At 40.4% G+C, this 18,511-nt stretch overlaps 1 protein-coding gene across 2 annotated transcripts in view; it reads right to left on the bottom strand.

Annotated features, from left to right (window-relative positions):
- Positions 1 to 18,511, bottom strand: part of adam9 (ADAM metallopeptidase domain 9) — a 77,894-nt gene that overhangs the window by 32,094 nt on the left and 27,289 nt on the right. For both annotated transcript variants that reach the window (XM_035786420.2, XM_035786419.2), the window contains exon 5: positions 4,991 to 5,067. In XM_035786420.2, coding sequence (XP_035642313.1) covers positions 4,991 to 5,067 — 77 coding nt within the window. The remainder of the gene's footprint in view (positions 1 to 4,990; positions 5,068 to 18,511) is intronic.

Here is an 18,511-nt window from a genome sequence, read left to right as displayed (position 1 = left end):
TCATAACCGAACGCAAAAAAAAAAAGTATTTGTTATTGCAAACTTGCTGCAAACTACATTGAAAAATATAAGCAAAACATGCAACAATTTCAGTTCATATAAGAAAATCAATTGAAATAAATTCATATTCATAACACTATGGATTTCATGACTGGGAATACAGATATGCATCTGTTGGTCACAGATACCTTAAAAAAAAAAGGTGGTGTGACCTCATGCAGTGCAACATCGTCGCATATAGTTGATTATGGCCTGTGTAATGTTGTCCCACTCAGCTTCAAAGGCTGTGCAAAGTTGCTGTATATTGGCGGGAACTGGAACACTTTCGTACATGTCAAGCCAGAGCATCCCAAACATGCGCAGTGTGTGACATGTCTGGTGAGTATGCAGGCCATGAAAGAACAAACATTTTCAGCATCTAGGAATTGCGTACAAATCCTTGCAACATGGGGCTGTGCATCATCATGCTGCAACATGAGATGATGGCGGCGGATGAATGGCACAACAATGAGCCTCAGGATCTTGTCACGTTATCTCTGTGCATTAAGGCTGCTATTGATAAAATGCAAATTGTGTTTGCAATTGTTGTCCATGGCTTTTGACTGCCCCATACCATAACCCCACCACGGAGAACCCTGTTCACAACATTGACATCTGCAAAACGCTCACCCACATGACACCAGACACTATGTCTGTCTGCCATCTGCCCTGTACAGTTGAAACTGTGAATCATCCATGAAGCGCACACTTCTCCAGCATGCCAGTGGCAATCGAAGGTGAGCATTTGCTCACTGAAGTCGGTTACGACGCCGAACTGTAGTCAGGTCAAGACCCTGGTGAGGACGATGAGCCTGCAGATGAGCTTCCCTGCAATGGTTTCTGACAATGTCAGAAATTCTGAGGCAACAATATTTATTGCCACTAGTAGGAAACATATTACCAGAAGCCATTTCTTGTGATCACGAGTTTGAAAACCAGTAACTGTTAACGACCAGTCAGGTGGAGATGAAAAATCAAGAGGCTAGCAATGTCATGTTTTATGGGATAGAGTGCAACACTTTTTGTTGCTATATCAATCTGTCACCACCACTAACTGGCTAGCTGGTGTTAACATATTTCAAGTTTCAAATGTTATTAGTAGTATGTAAAGATACGCATGGTATACATCGTCCAACAAAATGCGTTTTTTCAGATTCCTCAACAACGCAACAAAATTATGGACAATAAAAATACAAAATGTTGCAAAATGTATGTGATAACCAGCTAACTAACTAATGATTTGCTTAAAACACTGATATTTGTAGGTGTTAAGTTGCTGTCTTTAAGCTAATACCAATAATATGCATGCCAATATGCTAGTGTCACTGTTCAGTAGCATGTTAGCTCGCACAACAGCTAAGGTAGCAACAATATGAGCTGACTTGACATCAAAGCAAACTTTCACTTTTGCAGATGGATACTCTCCCCCTACCCGTGGTGTTGGAAGAGGCTGTATTGGGAAGAGGATGCATCAACAGCCCGGAAAAAAGTTTGTGGTGCACTTACTCTTAACACTTTTTTGAGTGATACATTTGTACCGTCTCAAGCTTGATAAGGTAAGTAAATGCAAGTATCTCATAAATGTAGCCCATACATCCATTCTTTGTAACAATTAGATATTTTATTGCTTTAATTACACTAGTAGCTAGCGCATCTTGATCATGTGTTGTTCCTTCTCTCTTACTCGAAGCAATCAAGCCAAAAATTCAGATTGAGGCCTTCAATCAAACTGAGGACAGAAATGTGCGCACCAGGTCATGGCTTCTTGCATGCTTGGCTTTGAGATGTAAGTCAACAATACATTTTGGAAAAATAATATGAATGGCCATATTACGCATAACTCATTGTCAGGAAAAAGAGACAACTAGTAGACAACTGGCTCATAATGATGAGGTCCCCAGTCTAGACTGAAGATCATAGTTAGTTGATTTGTTTGAATCAATTGTGTTGAGGCTTGGCTGGAGAAAAATCTTGTATACTCTCTAGGAACAGTTGACCACACATTTAAAGGTAGATTTAGTAGGCCTATATCCCAGTTTATGCTAGGTACATTGTTTGTTTATATAGCATTCATACAAGGCAGAAAGATTGTTTCCTTGCTGAAAAATATGTAGAAAGCCAGTTTCAGTGAGAAGCATAGCAACATCAAGGCCCCGTTTTTCCAAAGCCAAACCCACCCATTATCTGCTGAGATGCAAAAATATAAAATGTTTTCAGTAACTGATTTCAGTACCCTAATGTTTTTTTCTGATTGTTTCTCAAGGACTTCAAAAGTTCACCCAAAAAGGCAATAGTTCTAAACTGGGTTTGATTTCTTTATCTCGTAAACATCCATTGGTTGAAAGCTCATTGCTCAGTTATCACTTAGAATGTTTAAAGGAACTACAGAATTTACATGAGCTAAGGTCAACGTTCCCAAAAAGTGGTGGGGAGAAGTCTACCGTCTCCAGAAGCGTCTTCACCATTAATTTTGTGTATTCAGGTTCACGTAAACATTTAGTATTGATAGTTACAACTGATTTCAGGATTGTATATCGATTCGCTCTCCTTAAATATTTGTCATCTAATATATTAGTTTGAGTCTCTAAATTGTTTACTCAAAATTTTCAGGGCATAAAAACTACAATCGGTGTCCTGAATTAGCCTAGTGTGCATGTGCGCCCAGCTAGATCTCGTTTTCCCCGGTTTTCCCCTGACTAAATTAGCTGGCAAGCTGAAAGTTTAAATCCTCATTGCCAAACTTAAAACTGCACCCTCAACTTCAAAACTCCTTTGCTAGTTATACAATCGTGTAAGTAAAACAATTGCTGGAAAGAAACTTAAATTATTTATTGAATAGTCATGAATGGTTCGAGCTATCTGTTGTGTCATAAGACAACAGTTGCTACTTAACGCAAATCCAAGTTCAGTGTTGAGATGCACTGGTGTCATCGGCGTAGGGTTAGCTGGGCGTTTCTGACTTGTCTTGGAACTGTGGCAACGGTCAGCCTCTCCCCCACTTGGCTCAATGGGACATGTAGTGATTTTGCCAACACAGCCAGATATGTACAATCTTGTACCCTTAAACTTTTTTAAACTGACTATCGTATTTGTTAATTAAATCATTGTTGATTAAATCATTAGTATAATGAGTCATTCAAGAATGGGTTGGGGTTCGTTCCTTGTTCCTTCTCAATCATTGGTGAAATTAGCATTCTGACAATATATTAAATTAAATTATTCAAAAACCTTTATTAATGCAATTGCAGACAGAAGTTGACAACAGGAACATACACATGTTTCCGAGTAAGTTATGAATAAAATAAAAGGTCAAGTTATTTTATTAAACCCGAAGTCCAGCCCTAGCGATGTCACTGTCTATGTCATTATATTTTACTCATGAGACCAAAACCATGGCTACTCAACACTAAAACTCTTGTTTATATAGCTATCTAAAAGCTTAGCAGTAAATGTCCAAGTTGATTTATAGTGGAATGTCTGAATAATCTCTTGTCTCTTACACTTCCCTGCAGAGTTCTGTCTTCAGTCACACATTTCTCAGAGGGGTCTCTTTATAGGAGGCAAAGAGACCATAAAAAAACTGTGGAACAATACTAAACCTCTATAATGAATATCTTTATTGTCAATCTGTAGTCTAGGACCCTGAGGACGGGGTCTTATAACCCCTCCCCTTCTATTAATACAACATAAGTTTAATCAATTATTATAATACATCAAACATATGGATAGCCCCTATCATGAACCCTAGGTGAACCTCTTTCAAATGTCACGAGTTAATTTACATGATAAAACTCTACAGAGAGCCAAAGACTACAATAAACGGCTAAATTACTTCAGTGAAAGGGTACACAGAGCTACTCCTCACCACTCTACGATGTTCACATTTCTCTCATGTAAATGTTTGCTCGTAAAAAGATCAAGCAAACAATTTATTTTGGAAGAATCCAGTCTTTGCTCTTTTCTTCATTAGCATGCTGATGATTTAAAGATTTATTTGTATCTGTTAAGACATTGAATACATGGATCCCGAGTGACCCTTCGGTCTAAGAAACTGCATCGCAGTGCTTGAGGCGTCACTACAGACACCTGGATTCGAACCAGGGTATCACAGCCTATTTCTCAGATGCTAGAATATGCATATAATTGACAGATTAGGATAGAACACACTCTAAAATTTCCAAAACTGTAAAAATATGTTATGTGGGTATAACAGAACTGATATAGCAGTCGAAAGCCTGAGGATAATCCAATCAGGAAGAGCCTCTTATTTTGAAAAGTCTATGTTCCTATGCGTGCCTGTCCTCCATTTAAAGGGATATCAACCAGATTCCCTTTTCTGTGGCTTCCCTAAGGTGTCAGTCTTGGCAACCTTGGTTAGCGCGCACTGTGCCCGGCCCGCCACTATTTTACCACTAACTAGCTACTTTCCATTTTTATATTGTCTTTGGTATTATTGTGTGTAGCTACATTTGCTAGCAAGCTAGTCACCTAGCCAGCCCATAGAGAGAGCATTGCAGATTTTGTAGTCAACCTGAGCTGCAGATTTCCACAATGATTTTCCATGTTGCTACCAACCTTATTATAAAACGGCAAAATGAAACTTTTGTTCAACACTCCTTCCGTGGTCTCCAACTGCTCTTAAACGCTAGTAAAATCAAATGCATGATTTTCATGCATTTGGCCAGGTCGCAGTTGTAAATGAGAACTTGTTCTCAACTAGCCTACCTGGTTAAATAAAGGTAAAATAAAAATAAATAAAATAAATTGTTAATACACAAAGTAACCAAAAACCTGATCTAATTGGCATATCCATAATGAGTTTGCAGCAAATTTTCAGCAAACAGAATGTTTGGCACAAATTTGCCGCAACAGTTTGCCACAAAACTCATATTTTTACATGCAAATTGGCAAAACATTGGCCAGAAACCTGTTTTTTTTTGGTAAGGGTTACCTTAGTCCAAAGCAGATACTCATGGCCACAGATGATCCCTCCACGCCCTCCACATAGCCCCGATAGTGACAGTGATCCTGCGGAAGGGATAAAAGAGAATGGCGGCTCAGTAATGTCTTAAAGAGTCAAACAACCACATGTATCAAGAGAGGCTATAGGGGAGATGCTAGAAGGCAAAGATGACACCCGGGCCCCTACATGAGGTAATGTCAACCTGGCAAGGCCATTGTCAGTGTTACAATTGGCTCAAATTGCATTGCAAGTTATATCATCGTGTTAGCCACAGTCAATGTAAGAGCCTAATTTCTTGTGACAGAAAATGTGAAATCTTTGGGTGAGGTGATGAATCTTTATTTGGTGCAGCGCCAGGCAAGCGCGTCACTCAATGTTGACGATTCAAGATGGGGCTTGACGTGGAGGTAGAGATTTGGTCCTGAGTTCATGTCGAGGTTTGCAAATAAATTATGAGGCCTACTTCTAACCCATGCACATATTGCAGAGCAATGTCCTTTCAAAGTTAGAAATTATTTTAAAAAGTCTACTGGAATGGTTTCACGTGAATTGACAGTGTTGTAGGGGTTAATAGAGGTCCAATTTAAATAACACCATTAAACATGTTTGGCGTTTGTCTGTAATCTCCCCCTGGCTATCTATAGGGAAATGCTGTGTCCTATCCCTTTAAGCATTCTTGGCAGCACCCTGCTCTCTTACAATAGCATTAGCTAATTGTCTTAGCCTTGATGCCCAACATGTAGAGAATTAGAACTCTGGGAGCTCACTGAAACAAAGTAAAGTAACAAAGGTTCAGAGAGTTTCCTCTGAGTATAGGGCAATCGGATGGTATGGTAGACCCATCAATAATTCTGTCCATATAATCTTAAAGGCAAAACGGATCCTAGATCTTATACAGACACTTTAGGGATATACACATGACCAAATGTATCAAGACACATTACAAAATCATGGGCATTAACATAGAGTTGGTCCCCCCTTTGCTGCTATAACAGCCTCCACTCTTCTGGAAAGGGCTTCCAATAGATATTGGAACATTGCATGGTTTCTAAGCTAATGGTGTTGATGTGAGCCATTACCAGCCTTGCAAAGCAATTCATGGCTTCGGACGTGAGTGCTACGGGTCTGTAGTCATTTTGGCAGGTTGCCTTTGTGTTCTTGGGCACAGGGACTATGGTGGTCTGCTTGACACATGTTGGTATTACAGACTTAATCAGGGACATGCTGAAAATGTCAGTGAAGACACTTGCCAGTTAGTCAGCACATGCCCGGAGCACACGTCCTGGTAAGCCGTCTGGCCCCGCAACCTTGTATGTGGACCTGTTTAAAGGTCTTACTCACGTCTGCTATGGAGAGCGTGATCACACAGTCGTTCGAAACAGCCGATTCTCTCATGCATGACTCAGTGTTGCTTGCCTCGAAGCATAGAAGTGATTTAGCTCATCTGGTAGGCTCGTGTCACTGGGCAGCTCGCGGCTGTTCTTCCCTTTGTAGTATGTAATACGACAAGCGTCGGAGCCGGTGTAGTATGATTCAATCTTAGCCCTGTATTGACGCTTTGCCTGTTTGATGGTTCATTGCAGGGCATAGCGGGATTTCTTGTAAGCTTCCGGGTTAGAGTCCCGCACCTTGAAAGCGGCAGCTCTACCCTTTAGCTCAGTGTGAATGGCTTCTGGTTGGGGTATTTACATACAGTCACTGTGGGGACAATGTCCTCGATGCACTTATTGGTAAAGCCAGAGACTGATGTGGTGTACTCCTCAATGCCATCGGAAGAGTCCCGGAACTTGTTCCAGTCTGTGATAGAAAAACAGTCCTGTAGTTTAGCATCTGCTTCATCAGATCATTTTTCTATAGACCGAGTTACTGGTGCTTCCTGCTTTAATTTTTGCTTGTAAGCAGGAATCAGGAGGATAGAGTTGTGGTTGGATTTACCAAATGGAGGGCAAGGGAGAGCTTTGTATGCGTCTCTGTGTGTGGAGTACAGGTGATCTAGAATTTCTCCCCCTCTGGTTGCACATTTAACATGTTGATAGAGATTTGGTAAAACTGATTTAAGTGAATAACTGATGAATTTACAAACGCTCAACATCCCGTTAAAATATGGTTGTGTCAGTAAAAAGCGTAATTCAATTGTTGCCAACATCAGTCACCAAAGCTCTGGATAACATGAAAACAGCCTAACCAGCTTTGCTGGTAAAATGGTCAGAGTGAGTTTCTCTCATTTGTGTCTGGAAGTAGCTAGCAAGCTAGCCTGTTAGCTTGGGTGCTTGACTGCCATTGTGAGGTCAGAACATTCGGATCAACCCTACTCATCGGCCAGAGTGTCCGGTGTGCATGCTCAACGCTCCGAGAGCGAAACGCTTTGAATTTACGAACGGACAATATGACAGCACAGTTGCAGTCACCAACGGTCTGGATAACATAACAGCCTAACCAGCTCTGTAAGGGCGAGTAATGTTAAATGTGAGCTGTTCGAGCATTTGCATCTGGAAGTAGCTAGCAGGTTAGCTTGGGTGCTGTTAGTACAGAACGCTCAGATAAACCTTTAAAAAGAAGGGTGGGGCTAAAACTTAAGAGGGTGTGAACGATGCTGAATGGGTGTAGACAAAGAAAGGCTCTCCAGTAGTAGTACCAAAACATTCAAAGGCCGTTTTCTCAAAAGTGAGTTTACAAGTTTATCAACTTTCAAACCAAAATTATCTTCCCATTGTTCCTCAACTGTAGTGTATGATATACAATTTCCTAGCTCTCTATCTACTGTTATCCAAAGTAAAAAACAATTTCAAATTTGGTTACATAACACCGATTTGAGCCGGATGGTCACATTTCTTACTTCCTGTGACTCGCTCGGTGTAAGGTTTGTTAAAATAACAAAACAATACGAAGGTTAACAAATCGAGCAGAATAGAGCAGAATTTTCCCTCTCAATTCTTTGACTTCATTTAAAAATGTTCTCATTTGTATCACATTTTCACTAACAAATGTTAGACTATTAAAAATATTGAGAGCTGAAATACTAGAATTAGGGTGCCCAATCAAAAACACATTTTTACCAATGGGTAAAATAATATGGTCGTTGTGTCAATAATCCTAAGACTCATGGTCCAAGCCTCATGTATTGAGCATAATCCGTATTTCAGAGGAAAAAAGGAATAATGCACCATGTCAGCTGTGTTGGATTCTGTGCAAGAATTAAAGGCTACCTGACAAGCTCACTTTCCCGTTACACTAATCGTTCTTCTTGAATCCGCAGGACAAACTATAAAAAGGTAAGATGGATATCGATTGAGACATTACATGTAGCATTTTAGTATATGCTTTTCATATTAGAAATTCCTGTAATTCTTAGATTTCTCACAAAAACAAGAGTATCTGAAATTTCAACGGAGCTCTGAGCGTATACCAAGCTTTTTAGTTAATTCAGCTCGTGTCATGCACATTTTTCGACCCACAAAAACAACTTTGACCACAAAATGTAAAATCCTCAAAAGTTGTTACAAGAAACTTGCACTGTCAGAGCTTGGTGTTTATTATTAGATGGTTAAGAAATTAGGTGACGAAATCTGACTTTTTGGATATAATGTTAATGATACAGTATGTTAGAGGAAGACCCCACTGAAAAATATATGAATAATCATATTTGACTTGGTAAAATGTATAACATAAGGAAGTGAAGTTACCACCAAAGTGTGTTTTCACCCACTCTGGGTAGACATCATACTACACTGACAGTATCCAACACAAACATCTATTTCTTGAACCTGATCAACCTTGTCCTACTATTTCGCCCCAGTTCCAGTGACGAGAAAATACACCCTTAAAATTCATGACTCTGGTTTGCTCGACAACTTCGAAATCACTCATTTTTGTGGCACAAAAAAAAGTCAGTCGTAGAGCAGGGAGGACATTGCTAATTTCCTATGTGCATAGTTATGGAATATGTGAACTATATCAAGGGAAGGGATCCAAGTTAAAGCATGACAGGAAAATCCCCTCTTTTCCAAACATCCTCCATTGACTTCTTCCCAGTAATACCAAAACAAAAAGTCCTCCAGCATGGCTGAGGAAAATGTATTGTATAATAAAAATAGTATATCAGAATATAGTAAGTATAGGCCAAGTATAGGCCACCACAGGAGTGTCATTTTTAAACTGCCAAAGTGAAAAGGTCCGTATTTAGCACTGTACCCCATTTGTCTAAATCTCTGCGCTTTGAGATGTTTAAACAGAAAAGACAACTGAAAAATATCCTAAAAAAAACTCTAGTCGTATGTTGCAACTGAGAATGTCACATTGCGCCATGGCCCTGCCCAGTGTCTGTGAGAGGGTTCTCCAGGTGTTGATAATAGGAACAGCCTTCTACAATAGACAGAATATGGCAATTTTTGTCATTCTAGGCTCTTGCTAACATTTTCACGACAGTCTGCACAATTAGATTATATCGCTCATCTCCCTTATGGCTCAGGAATCATAATTTGGTTGCATTTGAAATGTAGGCAATGGCATTCATGGAGGCATCAAACAGACCAGTTCCAACATAGGCTTGATGTAGAATTGAATGAGATTGGCAATACAAAAAAAATGATAGGCCATTTCTTGCCTCCTGCTGTGAACAAAGGAACATGTGAGACTCCCGATTGTCAATTACAATAACATTTGACTGACTTGATCACAACAGTACTGATTTTAATTAAAATATTTAAGTGTGTTTCCTGTTACTCAGCATTTGTCATTAGACAGCGATGTCACAACATGCCAGTACGACCATGAGCCTTTAATCCAGATCCACAAATCCCCCTTTCTGATAGGCTCCCTGGGGATCCTGAGTCAGACGACGGGGGATCATGACAACCGGACAGCACAGCCTTCTACAGTCCCACCCTCTAGGGGTCAAAACAAATGCCAAAGAGTCTACAAACGTCCTGCCCCCATCTCTGTAATGTCTTGTGATATACTGTTAGCATGGCAAGATTACCATCTCTGTGACCTTCTCAATGTAAAACAAATGCAGAAGATGGACGTCTTCACACACCACCCATATTTCATCTGTCTAGCCAAAAAGGAGAGAAAGTGCTGGGGATGGTCTAGTTCTATTCTATGTCCCTCCCCATCACTTCTTCAGTGTATTGATCAATAAAATAGACTACACATTTAAAACATTTAAAACATGTTTTATTTCAAATTAAATAGTTTAAAGGCATTCCTGACTGTACAGTAGGTCTGTATGCCAGACGGTTACATCATCTTCCCAGAACTGCTGCTCTTAGTCATGATTTTTGTGAGCTAAGTTTGGACTCATTATGAATATGCAGAGGGGGAAACCAGTGCTTAAAGTAAGAACGCGCTATATGCTTTCTTCTGCAAAATGCATACATTTCCACAAAACATAGCTGATACCAGTACTAAAATGTCAGCATCATACAGGAAGTAAAACAGAGTCAGCAGTAAATAGTGTGGAGGACAACTGAATGATGACGTGATGAATGTGTGCGTCTTTAACCCAACAACTCCCTTCCTCCATCACAATGGGAGTTGCTTCCGCCTGTTCTGGCTCCATCCAAACAGGAAATTAATAGTGTCGCACCAATATTACATTTTTGGCCGATACCGATATTTTCCTTGCCAAAAAAAAACAATAGCTATAACCGATATTTAAAATTTTAGTGGCTTTTAAAGCATTTTAGTACAGTTAAATAGTCACACACACACGGACGCAGCGGTCAAAGGCACAGCATCTCAGGGCAAGAGGTGTCACTATAGTCCCTGATTCGAATCCAGACTGTATCACATCTGGCTGTGATTGGGAGTCCCATAGGGCGGCAAAAAATTGGCCCAGCGTTGTCCAGGTTTGGCCGGGTTAGGCCATCACTGTAAATAAGAATTTGTTCTTAACTGACTTTCCTAGTTAGAGGTTAGACACACCATATTTACCAAAAAGTTATTTTGGCATTTACGTATGTCCCCATTTCTTTCACTTACTTGCTGTGCTGTTTCGTTGTTAATTTGTTCAGTCGTTTCATTCTCAATCAGGATTTCTATGGAACACCGTTTGGGTCTTTGCATGTCAAAAAAGATACATTAACAATAAGCTTGTTGACCAATCAGGACCGGAATATGACTGCACATAATTTAACACATTCATACATTGTTTACGTAGTTATTACACATTGATTACACTATCAATTGTATTTCAGGTGTCTCGCTGGTGCTGGTCATAAAAAGTTTGTTAGCTCATAGATGCAAAGAATGTTCTCCAAAAACATAGCAAAACGACATCTGTTTTAGTAGCTATATAGTTAGCTAGCTAACGATATAGCTAGGTGTCATCTAAAATAACCCTAATTTATAAGACAGTTCTTATTCGATTAATGGTGGTCGGACCCATCTAGTTGAAGGTAGCCACAATAAGGATTAGCCACAATAGTGGACTTTGCGGTTAGCCTTCAAAAAAAGTGTCATTGACAGATGCATACAAATAGTAGAATTAAGCAATAATTGAAAAGATCATGCTAAATGAGGTTGGAATGTTGTTACATAAAATCAACAAAAGGCAATTTGTTAATTTGACAAAAGTCTTGAAATCACACTGGATGTAATTATACTTTAGAATTTAATTGGGGGCATACTTATTTCACTGTACAGCCTTACCTATGGATTGTGTATCAATGACATGGGGTTTCAGTCTACTCAGTGACACCCAGAGAACATTGGCATCGTAGCTCTTATTGTGGGACTGAAACAACTGTTTATTGAGCTATATTTATTGTCAACCTATGTGTATTGAACACTATTCCAGAGGGAAAACAATACTGCATGGATATTTTGGAGTCCGATAACTCTGAGGATGTTGGGGAAAAATATCTTGGGTATTGAGTAGAGGTCGACCGATTATGATTTTTCAACGCCAATACCGATTATTGGAGGGCCCAAAAAAAAAGCTGATACCGATTAAAATTGGAAGATTTTTATATACATGTGTAATAATGGCAACAATACTGAATGAACACTAACATTAACTTAATACATAAATAAAACCAATTTAGTCTCAAATAAATAATGAAACATGTTCAATTTGGTTTAAATAATGCAAAAACACAATGTTGGAGAAGAAAGTAAAAGTGCAATATGTGCCATGTAAAAAAGCTAACGTTTAAGTTCCTTGCTCAGAACATAAGATATAAAAGCTGGTGGTTCCTTTTAACATGAGTCTTCAATATTCCCAGTTAAAAGGTTTTAGGTTGAAGTTATTATAGGACTATTTCTCTCTATACCATTTATATTTCACATACCTTTGACTATTGGATGTTCTTATAGGCACTATGGTATTGCCAGCCTAAATCTTGGGAGTTGATAGGCTTGAAGTCATAAACAGCGCTGCGCTTCAAGCATTGCAAAGCGCTGCTGGCAAACGCAGGAAAGTGCTGTTTGAATGAATGCTTACAAGCCTGCTGTTGCCTACCACCACTCAGTCAGACTGCTCTATTAAATATAATAGACTTAATTATAATATAATTAACACACAGAAATAGGAGCCTAGGTCATTAATATGGTCAAATCTGGAAACTATAATTTCGAAAACAAAACGTCTATTCTTTCAGTGAAATACGGAAATATTGCTGTTACATTGCACAACCTTCAATGTTATGTCATAATTATTTCAAATTCTGGCAAATTAATTACGGATTTTGTTAGGAAGAAATGGTCTCCACACAGTTCGTAACGAGCCAGGTGGCCCAAACTGCTGCATATATCCTGACTCTGCTTACACTGAACGCAAGAGAAGTGACACAATTTCCCTAGTCAATATTGCTTGCTAACATGAATTTATTTTAACTAAATATGCAGGTTTAAAAAATATATACTTCTGTGTATTGATTTTAAGAAAGGCATTGATGTTTATGGTTAGGTTACATCTGTGGGACGAATGTGTTTTTCGCGAATGCGCTTTTGTTAAATCATCACCCATTTGGCGAAGTAGGCTGTGATTCGATGATAAATTAACAGACACCTCATTGATTATATGCAACGCAGGACAAGCTAGTTAAACCAGTAATATCATCAACCATGTCTAGTTAACTAGTGATTATGTTAAGATTGATTGATTGTTTTTTTTATGAAAAGTTTAATGCTAGCTAGCAACTTACCTTGGCTCCTTGCTGCTATCGCGTAACAGGTGGTCAGCCTGCCACGCAGTCTCCTCGTGGATTGCAATGTAATCGGCATCCAAAAACGCAGATTACAGATTATGAAAATTTGAAATCCGCCCTAATTAAATCAGCTATGACGATTAATCGGTCGACCTCTAGTATTGAGTAGACTGTTACCCCATTTCATTGATCCCCAATCCTTTGGTAAAGCTGTACAATGTGAATGTCAATACACACAATAGGCTGACTGGGGAGGTGGTCATGCGAAAAGAGCTACAACGCTAATATTTGGGTAAACTCTTCAGTTGTGTTCTGTGGGTGTCACCGAGTAGACGGATACCCCATTTCATTGCTTCACATTCCAATCGTGTTTAACATTATCTAGTCTAAATATGGCATGATTCCACCAATTGTAACCTTCATCACTTTCAAAGAGGTACTTTAATTTTGAACGCAAACCACAAATTACCCTATTGTGCCTAATCCTTATTGTGGCTAGCTTCACGACACATAACCCGGTCAGGACGAGCCTCACAAGCAAGCTGCCTGCTTATAACATTGGCTTTGGGCAACAGGGTTAAGTAGCAGGCTAGCTATGTATTTTCATGAACTGAAGTTCATTTGGCGAACAACAAGTGGCTACCTAGATTCCTAAATCATTTCTAAGAATAATGAAAACGACTGCAGTTTCTACTGGGCATTGTTTTCAGGCTGGTTGTATTGATGCTAGCTCGGTACCAAGCTAAAGCTAGCTAGCTACTCCAGAAGTTGCGGACGAACAAATAATGCTTTATTACCAACGTGGTATTGTAAACACATAGCTCATGGCCGGTGTTAGCTTGTTTGAATAATGTTTTTTACAGCTTTGACAGTGCTACTGATAGTAGTGGTGGAGCTTGGCTTGCATGTGCAAATAGTGTTATTGCCAAATAGTGTCATTTGACGTGTATCTTTTTTGACACGCAAAGACCTAAACGGCGTTCCCATAGTATGTCGTGAAGCTAATAGCAGTGACACTATTACTGTAACTCCGGTAGGGCAACATCTGAAAAATAGCACACTTAGTAGTGTGTACTGGTGCCCGACCCCATTCACGAAAGCCAACTTCACCCACGACAGAGAACGGTTGATTGTCAAGGGCAATGAACCCATTATCTTGGTGTTAATGGATTTCGCCTTTGAGTTGTCTAGCTGAAATTCTTACTCTTTCAAATGACTGCTTGACTGCTTGATCCACACAGCAGACGTTGTTGGCTAGGTTAGGAATGCTGTGTGGCAGGTGTAGTGCAACATTTTACGTGGCATCATTACCTCATGTACCTACATTATATAGGTATGCACGTCAGCTTTGACATCGGCGTTAAACTAGACATCGGGACGATACCGATGCTGGCATTTTTAGCTAATATCGGCTGATTCCGATATACCGTGCATCCCTAGAAATGAACGCCAATTAATTAGTAGATAGAACTATTTCATTGTACCTTCACGATCCTGACAGCAGGGCTGTAACAGTCTTGTAGTGCACAGGAGACCCAAGTTCAACCCAGTCGGTCTCATACAAATAGGACATCCAATCAAAAAGACTAAGAATTCATTGTGGATGGTTGTACTGAAGTGACTGTTTTTATCGGATAGTATGATACTTTTAACATGAGTTTCTGTTTTAAAGAAACATAGTTATCCATTAAATCAAACAAAAACAGGTTGGGTAGAAGAGGCCATTTCCACAGCACATGTTTCTATACAAGGCAGTCGCAAATCAGTCAATAAAAAGCTATGAGAAAGAAGTGCATTTGAGAGATGTTAAATGGGTGATACATTGTCAGTGCCCTGTTGGGTTAGGTGATGAGCATACCGGTATTATCCTATATCCATGATATCACGATAAATGATAAATGATAGTCAGGTCCAAAATTATTGCCACCGATTATAAAGATGAACAAAAAAGATTGCATAAAATAAATAATTAAAATACTGAGCTAAAATGTATTTTTATTATACTAATACAATTGCTCATGAAAACAGAGCTCTTTGGCCATACATACCAGTGGTGGGTTTTGGGTTGAAAAAAATCCATACCTACTACAAAACATGGTGGTGGATATTTGATGTTATGGGGCTATTTGGCTTCCACTGGTCCTGGGGCCCTTGTTAAGGTCAACAATGGCCTCATTAACTTTTTCCAGTATCAGGACATTTTATCCAAAAACCTGGTTGCCTCTGCCAGGAGGCTGAAACTTGGCCACAAGTGGATCTTCCAGCAAGACAATAACCCCAAGCACACATCAGAATCCACAAAGAAATTATTAATTGACCACATAATCAGATTTCCCTTCAGTGGAACGAAGAAAAAACTCCAAAGACCATTATTCCCCCTCCACCAAACAATACAGTTGCCACTATGCATTGGGGCAGGTAGCGTTCTCATGGCATCTGCCAAACCCCGATTCAGACTGCCAGTTTGTGAAGCGTGATTAATCTCTCCAGAGAACCCGTTTCCACTGTATACCTCCACTACACTACTTTGATACACATCCATAGGGATTAAGAAGTGAGTATAAGCAAGGCCCACTGAATGAAATGTGGGTATACGGATTATACCTACGTCTACAACACTGGCCCTTGGCGTTTTACAAAAAGTGCACTCCTACATGAGTGCGCTGGTATTATGGTTTCTGTCCTTTCAGAATCAAAAACCTGTCACACACTGAAGGCCTATTGGTTCGCCACTGTGCAAACATGTCTATAATAACAGATAGGCTGTTAAGATATTCATGTTTCAAGTAAGGATTATATACATTATATATAGGTGCCTTCAGAAAGTATTCAGACATTCACTGTTAGCACATTTTGTTATGGTACAGCCTAACTCTAAAACAGATAAAACATTTAAAAATCCTGCGCAATCTGCACACAATACCCCACAATAACAAAGCAAAAATAGGTTGTTCAACATTTTTTCAAATGTATTAAACAGAAATACCTTATATAAATAAGTATTCAAACCCTTTGCTATGAGACTCGAAGTTGAGCTCAGGTTCATCCTGTTTCCATTGATCATCCTTTAGATGTTTCTACAACTTGGATTCCACCTGTGGTAAATTCAAATCAAATTTTATTTGTCACATACACATGGTTAGCAGACGTTAATGCAAGCGAAATGCTTGTGCTTCTAGTTCCGACCATGCAGTAATATCTAACCTAACAATTTCACCACAACTACCTTATACACACACAAGTGTAAAGGAATGAATAAGAATATGTACATAAAATATATATGAATGAGTGATTGCCGAACGGCATAGGCAAGATGCAGTAGATGGTATAGAGTACAGAATATACATACGAGATGAGTAATGTAGGGTATGGAAACATTATATAAAGTGGCATTGTTTAAAGTGGCTAGTGATACATTTATTACATCAATTTTCCATTATTAAAGTGGTATGTTGATCAGTATGGCTGCTGTCAACATAAGTCAGTATGCTGGCAGCAGCCACTCAATGTTAGTGGTTGCTGTTTAACAGTCTGATGGCCTTGAGATAGGAGCTGTTTTTCAGTCACTTAGTCCCCGCTTTGATGCACCTGTACTGACCTCGCCTTCTGGATGATAGGGGGGTGAACAGGCAGTGGCTCGGGTGGTTGTTATCCTTGATGATCTTTCTGGCCTTCCTGTGACATCGGGTGGTGTAAGTGTCCTGGAGGGCCGGTAGTTTGCCCCCAGTGATGCGTTGTGCAGACCTCACTACCCTCTTGAGAGCCTTACGGTTGTGGGCGGAGCAGTTGCTGTACCAGGCGGTGATACAGCCTGACAGGATGCTCTCGTTTGTGCATCTGTAGAAGTTTGTGAGTGTTTTTGGAGACAAAACAAATTTCTTCAGCCTCCTGAGGTTGAAGAGGCGCTGCTGCGCCTTCTTCACGATGCTGTCTGTGTGGGTGAACCAATTCAGTTTGTCCGTGATGTGTACGCCGAGGAACTTAAAACTTTCCACCCTCTCCACTACTGTCCCGTCGATGTGGATAGGGGGCTGCTCCCTTTGCCGTTTCCTGAAGTCCAAAACCATCTCCTTTGTTTTGTTGACATTGAGTGTGAGGTTATTTTCCTGACACCACACTCCGAGGGCCCTCACCTCCTCCCTGTAGGCCGTCTCGTCGTTGTTGGTAATCAAGCCTACCACTGAAGTGTCGTCTGCAAACGTAATGATTGAGTTGGAGGCGTGCATGCCCACGCAGTCGTGGGTGTACAGGGAGTGCAAGAGAGGGCTGAGAACGCACCCTTGTGGGGCCCCAGTGTTGAGGATCAGCGGGGTGGAGATGTTGTTACCTACCCTCACCACCTGGGGGCGGCCCGTCTGGAAGTCCAGGATCCAGCTGCACAGGGCGGGGTCGAGACCCAGGGTCTCGAGCTTAATGACGAGTTTGGAGGGTACTATGGTGTCAAATGCTGAGCTGTAGTCGATGAACAGCATTCTTACATAGGTATTTCTCTTGTCCAGATGGGTTAGGGCAGTGTGATTGCTATTGCGTCGTCTGTGGACCTACTGGGGCGGTAAGCAAAATGGAGTGGGTCTCGGATGTCAGGTAAGGCGGAGGTGATATGGTCCTTGACTAGTCTCTCACAGCACTTCATGATGACGGAAGTGAGTGCTACGGGGCGGTAGTCATTTAGCTCAGTTACCTTAGCTTTCTTGGGAACAGGCTTCAATAGGGCCACCATTGTTCATGTGTGGACAGGAGACTGGTATAAGGATTGATTGAATATGTCCGTAAACACACCAGCCAGCTGGTCTGCGCAAGCTCTGAGGACGCGGCTGGGGATGCCTTCTGGGCCTGCTGCCTTGCAAGGGTTAACATGTTTAAATGTTTTACTCACGTTGGCTGCAATGAAGGAGAGCCCACATGTTTTGGTAGCGGGCCGTGTCAGTGGCACTGTATTGTTCTCAATGCGAGCAAAGAAGTTGTTTAGTCTGTCTGGGAGCAAGACACCGTGGTCCGCAACGGGGCTGTTTTTTCTTTTGTAATCCATGATTGACTGTAGACCCTGCCACATACCTCTCGTGTCTGAGCCGTTGAATTGCGACTCTACTTTGTCTCTACACTGACGCTTAGCTTGTTTGATTGCCTTGCGGAGGGAATAACTATACTGTTTGTATTCGGTCATGTTTCCGGTCACCTTGCCCTGATTAACTTCATTGGGATAGGGGGCAGCATTTTCACTTTTGGATGAATAGCGTGCCCAGAGTGAACTGCCTCCTACTCAGTCCCAGATGCTAATATATGCATATTATTATTAGTATTGGATAGAAAAAAACTCTGAAGTTTCTAAAACTATTTGAATGATGTCTGTGAGTATAAC

This window comes from Oncorhynchus keta, chromosome 14, assembly GCF_023373465.1.
Source record: "Oncorhynchus keta strain PuntledgeMale-10-30-2019 chromosome 14, Oket_V2, whole genome shotgun sequence".
Taxonomy (NCBI): domain Eukaryota; kingdom Metazoa; phylum Chordata; class Actinopteri; order Salmoniformes; family Salmonidae; genus Oncorhynchus; species Oncorhynchus keta.
This window is presented reverse-complemented; position numbering and strand designations above follow the sequence as displayed.